Source organism: Lampetra planeri, chromosome 40 (assembly GCF_965212315.1).
Source record: "Lampetra planeri chromosome 40, kcLamPlan1.2.h2, whole genome shotgun sequence".
Lineage (NCBI taxonomy): Eukaryota > Metazoa > Chordata > Hyperoartia > Petromyzontiformes > Petromyzontidae > Lampetra > Lampetra planeri.
The window spans coordinates 8,805,564-8,817,043 of NC_136146.1; the positions used below are offsets into that span (position 1 = coordinate 8,805,564).

General features: G+C 45.1%; 1 protein-coding gene across 1 annotated transcript in view; it reads left to right on the top strand.

Annotated features, from left to right (window-relative positions):
• LOC144731853 (uncharacterized) overlaps window positions 1–10,212 on the top strand; it is a 31,688-nt gene extending 21,476 nt beyond the window's left edge. The window contains exons 5-6 of the mRNA XM_078613142.1: window positions 586–744; window positions 9,703–10,212. Of these exons, the coding sequence (XP_078469268.1) occupies window positions 586–744; window positions 9,703–9,941 (398 nt within the window). The 3' untranslated portion in view covers window positions 9,942–10,212. The remainder of the gene's footprint in view (window positions 1–585; window positions 745–9,702) is intronic.
• The last annotated feature ends 1,268 nt before the right edge of the window (window positions 10,213–11,480 follow it).

Consider the following 11,480-nt stretch of genomic DNA (forward strand, 5'->3'; position numbering starts at 1 on the left):
ATTATACTTGGAATTATTCTATGCTACATTCAGCAAAATACCAGGACTAAAAAACACGTGGTGCTCAGCGAAATCTGAAGGTGAAGCAAATATTCGATGCACCCCTTAACTGTACACGTGTAATTTATGGTAATTTTCTTGAAACTAATTAACATTTAATTGGTTGGAATATAGGCTTACATCTAGTTGAGATATTGTTTAACTTATCAACTTTTGGACCTGTTTATATGAGTTTTAACAGCAATATTTAGCATAAAACACAATCTGCTGGTTAACCTGATACTACAAGCAATAGCAGCCACCTATATGGAAATCCACATTGCTTCTCACCCTCTTATTAGTTAATTCGTTGTGTCTAGCCCTGTCCCTTCCCCTAGTCACCATTCTCCTTGTCTAATCCTGTCCCGGCCACCTATTCCTCATGTCCAACCCAGACACGCTTGTCCATTTCCTATGCCGAAATATAACTGTTGTCACTTTATAATTTACCTGTGCCTCGTGTCAATTCTGCTGCTATTTGCCATGTCTAATTCTAACACTGACCACCCAGGCATCAATCAGCCTCCCACCCACCCCCTCTGTCAGTCCCAGGAGAGGAGGTGCAGGTGGAGGCTGGGAGCTACGAGCTGCCAGACGAGACGTGCCCCCCAGGAGATGGACCCGTGCCCCTTGGCTGGGTGGATGGGGAGGAGGAAGCCTTGGGAGACCGGGATGTGGAAAGTGAATGTGACGTGTTCAGTGACGGTGGGTCCCAGCTCGCGACACCATTACTCGCCTCTCACAAAGTAAAATGAATGCATGAGCCTCACGCAGAGTACACTTGTATGAGCACACTTTAGTTAGCTGCATGCCACGGTGGCGAGATGTAAACTACTTCACAGGGTATATAGGAGGTTGTGGGTTCAATGCCGACCCTGACGCCTGTATTTTGTATTTGCCTGTCTCCCCATGGTTACTTGGATTTTTCTCCGAGTCCTCCAGTTTTTCCCTCCACGTTTATAAACACGTGTTTAGAGTATTTGGCTGCTTTAAATGTCCACGTGATACACCACGTGGTTAAGCTATTTCATCTGTGGCCAAGTCGCTTCTGAAAAAGAGCTATATAGCTCAGTGAGCCTTACCTGATAAAATTTAAAGTTTTAGTTTAGTTTATTGTTTTGTGGCACCATTCCTCGGCCATCCTCTGCATCCTTGCAGTACCTTAGTTTTTACATCCACTGCAAGCCATATCAAAACCAAGCTGATCTGGAGCTTGTTTCCACCATCGGTTGTATTTGGGCCATCCTGGTGCTTGAACCTTACTTGGGGGTGACTGGGCACATGGCCTGTAATCCAGCACTCTGGGCGTCGAGGTGCCATATCTTGGTTCGCGAGAAGGCGGCACAGAAAGTTGAATCATCGCCATCTGTTTATTTCCATCTATACATGGGGATATAGAGTATTGTCCCCTCGTCCAAGGCATGGGTTTGCTCAGGGAGCTCAGATTTCCTACATTTGTATGAACGCTCATTAATTGGATGACATTTTAAAATAAACACCCAGCTCTAACATTCTGTGACTCTAGTAGTAATATGTTTTTAACCTTTCAACTGGTACAAAAACTGACACCTTTTTGGCGTCATCTGGTCCAACACCAATGGAGACTAGGCTCTAAGAAAAGCTGTCTCTGGTGTGGACCAATCAACTTCAAGGACAGTGCATATCATTATCAGAGTTGTTTCTTTTTGTTTGCATTTTGACTGCTTGTGTTGTGGTTATTGCAAACATGACCCCTTGTATAAAGGTGTCAGTTTTGTACCAGTTGAAAGGGTAAAAACCTATTACTATATTTTGCCACTGGTAAAGGAGGTCTCATAGTGTAAATTCTGTGACTGATTAACGCGGCATGGATTGCTTGAAGTGCGTCACGTGACCGCGAGCAAGCAGCCAACCAGAGGTGCGCCCCTCCAAAACATGTACGCCCCTGGATTGGTTGAAGTGCGTCACATGACCGTGAGCAAGCAGCCAACCAGAGGTGCGCCCCTCCCAAACATGTACGCCCCCGGATTGGTTGAAGTGTGTCACGTGACCGCGAGCAAGCACCTCTCTGGCCGCTGGTTGTATAACCCCTCCCCCACCCCCCGCAAGCTAACGACACAACTCCCGGCTCTAAAAAAATAATAATAATTAATTTTACAAGGGGACAATGCACACACAACACGCACACGAATAAGACTTTAAAAAAGTTATCTTTGTGTTTCAAAAAGGGTTGTCATTTCAAGGTGGTGCGTTCAATATCAACTGATCGTGCAAAGCAGTTGCTGCCGTCGAGTTACATGAATAAGAAATGTTTTAGTCATTTATTTTCGTTAATTGCATAATCTTGCCGATGAATATATTGACGTATACTTTTGCCTTTGCATATTAGAGTGTCATATGTTTGTTTAGAATTAAAATTGCTTAACACGAAGTGTTCGAGTGCTTCTTTCCCAGTCCATGCAAAACTGTCTTATTCATAAGAACTGTAACCTGCGTTGAGATATGAATTTGGAGACCTAACATAACATAAACACACTAAGATAATCAATAAATGTTTAATCAAAGATAATCGTTTATCCCGATTGATACAACTCTGGATAACCAAACTAAGCCTAGTTATCATGACTGCAGACATCAACATAATCGCAAGCATTTGCATAAATTAATACGATTATGTCTGTGATTATCATAATTTATGCATATAATTATATACATTACCATAATTTATGCTAATTACGCATTTTTGAAATTTTATTAATTTTCATTTTTATCAAAATTTCATAATCCGGCATATACAACATAGTGGGTGGCATCATCCGGGATTTCTCGCAGACAGTGTTTTGCATGGATGAAGGAACAAATCACTACGTGTTAACCAGAGTATTGTGATCCAACATTGCCTTGTGATTGTAAACGGGCGTAAACCTTAAAAAAAAACGCACTCTGAGGTTAAACTCCAGAATAGCAGGTTGGAACAAATACAGTGGGATTAAGATAACATCATATCGAACCGATTGCATCCTGTGATAAACTGTGTTAGAGATACGCACTCTGAATTGAAAATAACAGAATAGCTCGAGTCAAACTGACTACACTGTGATATAATTGTTATATGCACTCTGAAAGGGAATGTCAAAGTAGCTCCTGCCACACTTGAGATGCTAGGATTAGGAGGAATTTTTGAATGGATTGTGGAATACTGGGAACTCGTATTAAAACGTACAGGCATTTCTGCTACAGAACAGACAAGGCAGAGAGACATATGAGAAGGGAGCTGTATCGATGACACTAATACACCTCAAGGGAAACTAATTGACTCGATAAAATGTGACAAAGGCGAACACGATGTAAAAACTGCAGAAAAAGCAGGACAGGACTCATGCCTTTTCACACAGGCATACAGACAGAGATTGTGGAATGAGGAAAAATTCGGAAAGGAAACGGGAGAGAAACCGTCTCTACTCAACGAGGTAAAATGTCCCCACACCCTCGCAAGGGAGGAGAAATCAGTGTTCGCGACACCAGCGAAACTCACAGACGTTGATCCACAGAATAAATATGAAAGTAAGAGTACACAACACTCTTGGGTACGTGCACATGGTCCAGGGACAGATCGCACAAAAATTATGGGTATCGACCAAAATATCCTTGACAAAGAAAATTCCTCACAATTCGAGAGAAGGGATGGAGAGATACAGAGGAAAATAAAAAAAGCTGGGACTGACAACCCCGAAGCTAGAGTGAGGCAAAATGTTAAAATAAAGTTGCCAGGATATGCTCCACTAAGAGCAGAGGCAAAAACTGCAGGGAATTGGCAACACGCCCGACACAGCACAGATCAAAGTGGCAGCTCGTCTGATGACTCCTGACAATGACCAACTATCCGAATACTCTTTCAACAGTAAAACCATTAAATTGATGGACAAAGCTCTCATCAGAATTCCCGATTTTGACCCACACAATAAGAACAGGGATATACACACCCACATCGCAACAGTAGAAGAGGAGGCAATGATCAGAGGTCTGAGGAGACGGGATGAGAAAGCGATTCTGTTGAAAAGGAGTTTACATGGACAATCTATACCATGGGTAAAGTCGCTACCATACAAGGTTAGGAATGATTTCAAACAACTGAGCCTGGCAGTGATTCGGAAGTTTGGAGAATATTCGACACTCACTGAGGGGTTTTATGCTGTAAAATCGACCCAGAGCATGGACCAGGACCCACGTGACTACCTTTTACAATTTAAAAAAGCGTATTATGCAGGCGATGTGAATCGGTATCACGTAGGGGACCATATGTTCAAAATGATGTTTTTTTGAATCCTTGAGCCCAGAGATTACAGAAAGTGTGAGAATGGGTTTGAACCCAGAAACAGCCTCCTTACACCGCATAGAGAGCAAGGCGTACATGGCATGGTTATACAGAGCTAAGAATCATAATTCGGATCCAGAACACAGGGAGAGGGATAATGAACCCAGCCTCTCAGAGAGAAATAAAAACCATCAAGCTGCCCCACAATACAGAGAGGAGCGAACACGCACGCACAGACGGCAAAATAACACAGAGAGAGATTGGCACACAGATTGGAGCACGGGGCCAAACATTTATAGGAATCGCAGGATGTGGAGGTCAAGGGCAGATCCATATCAGCACCCCATGCCCCAACACACGCCAGGTCAAAATTACACACACAGATGGCAAGGTAACAATCCAGGAAAAAGGTGGCACACAAATTGGAGAAGCATGGGGCCAAAAATGTACGAGAATCGCAGGATGTGGAGGTTAAGAGCAGAACCATATCACCACCCCATGCCACGACACAAGCAAGGTCAAAAGTACACACCCCGATGGCGAGATAACCATATAGAGGGAGGGTGGCACATAGACTGCGGAGGCACAAAGGCAAACATTCATGACGATCGCAGGAGGGGAGGTCAAACACAATCGGTCCACTTCCGACCGATTCCCCCACCGGCTATACCAGGAGGGAATAGAGAGACAGATAATAAGGAAAACCTAAATGCGTCGAGTACCAATTCGAATGTGGTAGAGAACGCAAACACTGCTCCCGTAATTGACGCACGTAAAAACATGACTGCAGTGAAGTGTGATCGGACAGTAGATAACGGACAGCAGAGACAAAGAGAAGGACCGGATCGCGCAGGAAAAACAGTGCAGCACGTTGCAGGATTGCGCGATGGTGGTGCAGGGAGATGGAGCACACAGACACGCCCTGAGGAGTGTAGGCGTCAGCATTTGAATGGAAAATATCCCAATGAAACAAAAATTAATGTGGATCGGAGTGCTGAAATGGAGGAGGTGAATTTCCAGAACGTATCGAGAGTTGTGTCGAAATCCAGCACCCTCACGGACACGGAGGGGGAGACACCACGGGGCACAGAATCGACACACTGACTCGGCAAATGTGCATGTTGTCGCAGAGGGAGCAAGTGCCACTGATAACGGAGTGCAGAAGTTGGTTGTGTGCGCGAATTCTGATTATGCGCAGCACAATTTTACACCACACACTCCCACAACGCGAGAGAGTGATAGAGGAAATTACAAAAACGAACCTGAAAACCGTGATCGAATGATCAAAGCGATAAGTGGTAAACCAGACACTCGGAGCTTGGAAAAAATATGGCAAGGAGGTAACATGAGGAAAATAACGCATAAATGCGTTCGAAACCACTACCTAGTGTTTCCCAGGATATAAAAAAAAATTTAAATTTTTTTTTTAAATATAAAAAGAAAAATGACAAAAAAATTTCAGTAGTTATGATGGATAAGAACCAATGTAACTTGTTGCCTTGATGTTAAAAAAATTTTTTCCTTATTTCAAATGTAACCATGCTAAGTTTGTGATACGTACGCGCGCGTTGTAAGGAATAACCGCCGAAACACGAGGGCGGCTGATGGCTTCATAACGGAAAAAAGGGGCATTTATTTTGTTTAAAAATTCGCCAGTGGCCAAATCGACCACTGATAATTTTTAAAAGGGCGGATTATTGTATCTATGCCCCGTTTTTCAAAAATTTATATTAAGAATAATTAGGCCAACATTTTTTAAATATTTATATTTTTTTATTAAATAATGAAAACAACCCACTACTCGCCACATTCCACGACAGGCATCTGGGAAACGTGGAATGCCATCAAATAGAGAGGGATCTGGCCTCGGGACGACCCACTCAGGGGGAGAAGGGGTCAAAGGGTCGCGAGGGGGGGTCTGTGCCTTGGATAGCAGGGACGTCTGTTTTTCGGTTGTTGTTTCTCTCGCAAGAGATGCGCAGAGGGGAGGGGTTCACGTTTTTGGGTTTAAAACACAAACGCACATCACGCAGTGCAGTCTGGTTCGAGTCGCGCTCAGTCTCGGGACTCGGCTTGCGACGCAGCGTTGCGACGGGGCTCGCAAGGGAGCTGGGGCGCATCATGCCTCGAGGAGAGATGGGACGACGAGGGGTCGTTAGGGCAGAAGTCTGAGTTCAGCCTGGGTCGAGGCTGGGTTTCAGCCGTGCTCCGGCTGGCGGAGCGTCGTGAGGGAGCAAACACCGATACCGATGGCCGGTGTCGCTTCTCGCAGAACTAAGTGGCGAGGTGTGGTTAAGTGCGAGTGAAGCTTGCGAAATTCCAGCTATCATTCTCGTGAGAGAACCTGAACCAGCGAAAACCTGAAGGAAGGGCGGGAGAGGCGCCATCGGGTACCCGGGTGAATCTGGTAGCTGCACTCCAAGGGAGAGAGCGTGACCAGCAACCGAGAAAGAGTGTCAGCACTGACGACCTGCGGATGATCTGCGAGCGCTTTTGGGCACCGCCGAAGGCGAGCATCGTGCCGACTCAACATGTTATCATCCAGCAGTGGAGAAGCCTGGAGCTGCCACCAATTGAAGAGGAGAGCGCCATCGAATGCGCCGTGTGTTTGATGCACACACACCGACCAGCACCCGCTGAGAACAGACAAGACGTCCAGCAGTGGACGATGGAAACAATGCACCACGACGGCGAACATCGTGCCAACGCCACTCAATCTAGCAGCGGAGAGAGAGTGCACAAGCAGCACCAAGCCCGGGCGCCATCAAGCGCCAAGCAACCAAGTTTCCTCAAGGAGCGTCGTGCCGACGCCACTCATCTAGCAGTAGAGAGAGAGAGCGCACGAGCAGCACACCCGGGCGTCACCGAGCGTTGTGCCAACTCGTCATCCAGCGGTGGAGGAGCTGCGCGCTATCCGACAACGGAATCATCGCGCACCACGACGGCGAACATCGTGCCAACGCCGCTCAATCTAGCAGCGGAGAGAGAGTGCACGAGCAGCACCAAGCCCCCGGAACCATCAAGCGCCAAGCAAGCAAGTTTCTTCAAGGAACATCGTGCCAACGCCGCTCAATCCAGCAGTGGAGAGAGAAAGCAGGACGGGCTCGCTGCGGCCACGCCCAAGCGTGAGAGAACCTCTCTGGCCGCTGGTTGTATAACCCCTCCCCCACCCCCCGCAAGCTAACGACACAACTCCCGGCTCTAAAAAAATAATAATAATTAATTTTACAAGGGGACAACGCACACACAACACGCACACGAATAAGACTTTCAAAAAGTTATCTTTGTGTTTCAAAAAGGGTTGTCATTTCAAGGTGGTGCGTTCAATATCAACTGATCGTGCAAAGCAGTTGCTGCCGTCGAGTTACATGAATAAGAAATGTTTTAGTCATTTATTTTCGTTAATTGCATAATCTTGCCGATGAATCTATTGACGTATACTTTTGCCTTTGCATATTAGAGTGTCATATGTTTGTTTAGAATTAAAATTGTTTAACACCAAGTGTTCGAGTGCTTCTTTCCCAGTCCATGCAAAACTGTCTTATTCATAAGAACTGTAACCTGCGTTGAGATATGAATTTGGAGACCTAACATAACATAAACACACTAAGATAATCAATAAATGTTAAATCAAAGATAATCGTTTATCCCGATTGATACAACTCTGGATAACGAACTAAGCCTAGTTAGCATAACTGCACACATTAACATAATCGCAAGCATTCGCATAAATCAATACGATTATCTCCGTGATTATCATAATTTATGCGAATTACGCATTTTTCGAAATTTTTTTAATTTTTATTTTTTCATCAAAATTTCATAATCCGGCATATACAACACCACTGCTGCCCTGAGGGAGAGCCGTGCTCTGTCCACTGCTGCCCCGAGGGAGAGCCGCGCTCTCTACACTGCTGCCGTGAGGGAGCCAGACGCACTCTCTCCACTGCTGGCCTGAGGCAGAGCCATGCTCGGTCCACTGCTGCCCTGAGGCAGAGCCGTGCTTTGTCCATTACATTAGTGCTGGAGGTTTTTTTGTGCTTAAATCCACTGCTGCATGAAGGCCCACCGCACAATCTTAAGGATGTACTTGACCAGTCTGTTGGGGGCCGCCGCACGCTGTGGTTGTTGGGGGGCGCCTATCCAGGACCCTGCTGAAAAAGAGTGCAATGACTGGAAAAAATATGTAAATGCTTGAACCGAGTGGAGTGTGGCCGAATTCCAATTCCTCTGAACCACGTGACCTCATACCGGCCCATCCCACTCTCCACAGCCCCTTGTTCGTCACACACCTACCGCCTGTCACCATGTACCGATCTCTCACTGGACAGGAATCGAGGTTGAGGTGAGGGGGTGGTGATAAGTTACAAAAGTTTAATTTAACTTGAGATTAAGTAAGGCTTTAGCTAAAAGCTAAAATGTGGTGTAATTGCATGATGTAGTGGCAACACTTGTGCCTTGCAGCAAGAAGGCTGTCTCTGGTGTAGGCCATTCAGTTTGAAAGGTGTGTGGTTAATGCAGACTTGATGCCTCGAAATAGGTATCTATTTGGTGTTTGAACATCTTAACACCTGTTTTATTGCCAGAAAGGGTAAAGGCTATTCTTATTTTTTCATTATTTGGATTCTGGCAAAAAGTTCCCATATATATCAATGTACTATACAGTGGTACCCCAGAGATCGAACTTAATTCGTTCCAGAAGGCCATTTGAACACCGATTTGTTTAAACACCAAATTAATTTTCCCCATAAGAATGCATTTAAATTAATTAATTGGTTCAAGACACAAGAAATATCTCATTATAAAGCATTTTTACACAAAGTTTACAGTAATTACATGCATAAAATCATACAAAAAAACAAGAAACAATAAATGTAATAAATGAATAAATATTTGGAATAAATGAAATAAATGAACATTGAACGTCACTTTGTTGATGGTTTGAGTGGAAGGTGGTGAGGAGGAGGAGGCGTCATGCACGCTGGCCATACGCATTTCAGCCGTACAGGTTCTTTCAAATCGCGATTGCCCGTTCGACCTCCGAATTTCGTTCGGTTTCCGGGGCAAAAAATGTTCGGAAATATCGTTCGAACACCGATTTGTTAGAGTTCTGGTGCGTTCGATCTGCGAGGTTCTACTGTATTTGCAAACATTTATGAATCATCATAGGTGGCTGCCAGGATTGTAACAGAGGATCTCCGCAACGCTGGTTGAGTGCTCTGACATTTAACTTTGCAAACCACCAATAATCCGCAAATTAAAGATTCACGTGTTATTCGATTGCGGATGTTTGGATTTCTGCTTGTGACTGCCTCGCTGACTGTAATACGGCCGCTAAACCGCGCTCGCTCCATTGTGTCTGCACCCAGGTGGGGTAAACGAGAAGCCGTACATGTGCACGGTGTGCGACAAAAGGTTCGCCAACGTTGGTGGCCTCAAGGACCACCAACGGACACACAGGGGCGAGCGGGCCGCACGTGTGCACGGCATGCGGCAAGGACTTCCTACACCTCTCCTCCCTCAAGGCCCACCAGCGAACGCACACGGGCGAGCGGCCACACATATGCAACGAGTGTGGCAGGGGCTTCTCGGACACGTCCAACCTTAAGAAGCACGTGCGCACGCATACGGGCGAGCGGCCCTACAAGTGTGGCGAGTGTGAAAGGGGCTTCTCGCAGGCGTCCACGCTCAAGATCCACCAAAAGACCCACCGCGACAAGGAGGCGAAGGCCGCCCTGGGCCTGGCCGTGAAGTAGGCGCCGAAGCCCACGGCCCCGCTTCTGCCGGCGGCTCAGCGAAGGTGCAGGTGGAAGGGGAGTTCCGTAACTCCGACGTGTTTTTTTTATAAAAAAAATAAAATCTGACATTTTTGCATCGCACTGCAATTCTGTCACGGTTCATTCAAAAGTGAAAATGTTAATTTGCAGTGATGAGGCGTTTACTCCAAAAGCAGGAAAGTGTTTAGCTAAGAATTGGAATGTAATGTATGTTTTGCAATTTTGGGAAGGGTGGTTGGTGTCTGTTTGGTGTGCTTTGTTCTATTTTGGGTTTTCTTAAAACTACAGTTGTTTTAAATTTTGATTTAAAGCTTTCGTGACTGCAGGGATTCATCTTCTTGGTTCTTTCGGTAAAGTCACTTAGAATGGAAATAATAAAATAAGTAAAAATTTGTATTTATTAAAACGTAATAAAATAATTTTCACGATGTTTCGGCCACAACGCAAGCAGCCGTCCTCAGGTGGAGAACAGGTCTGTCGAGAAAACAGAGTCTGAATGGCACGCCCCAGGCTTGGAGCGACTATTTATGCTGGGATGGAGGAGCGAAGAGCGTCTTGACAAAATAATTTGCATATCAAGAGGAATTTAGCATATTTATGGGAAATGCAGATATGCGATTAGTACTATTTGTGAAATGCGTAGGAGGTTTGGCGAGGGGTTTAAAGTCATTATGCCCATGCATTATGCAGGATTAGCAGTATCAAAGGGAGGGAGTAAGGTTAGAATTAATAAAGGGAAGGAATGTTAATAATATGGTGCCGCAGCAACTAATATGCTTATAGACTATACATTGTAATATTACACTGTATTATTCTACCCACCCAACTGTATACCACACTGCTGTATATTCACTATACAATTACGATACTATATATTACCTTATACATTGTATTAAACATTACACTTTTATACTAGGTACTAAGAGGAAGCAACAACATATGTCAATGGGAGAGTGGTGAGAGGAAGCTTGCAGCGGAGCAAAGAATCCATTCCCTGCGGAGAATACAAGATATATAGTCAATGTCAGTGAGTGGACTGCGGTCTGAAAGTCACCGTAAACGTGATCACAATCAGTTAAGATCCGAAATGGTTTATTACGTCCTTCCAATGATTGCTGAGCCAGAATCCATCTTCTCGGTTGAAATTGTCTCTGTGTTTGTATATGTGGATCGCCTCATGGACGAATCTTTCATGGTAGCCGGATGGCTTGCAGAGAATCTCTGTCTTGGAGAAGTCAATATCATGTGAGCCCACTGAATTGTAACAATGATCTGCCACGGCTGAGGTGTTTGTCCTACCATGTTTCAAGTCTGCTTTATGTTCACGGATGCGTTCCGAGACATGTCGTTTGGTTTCTCCAATGTAACTG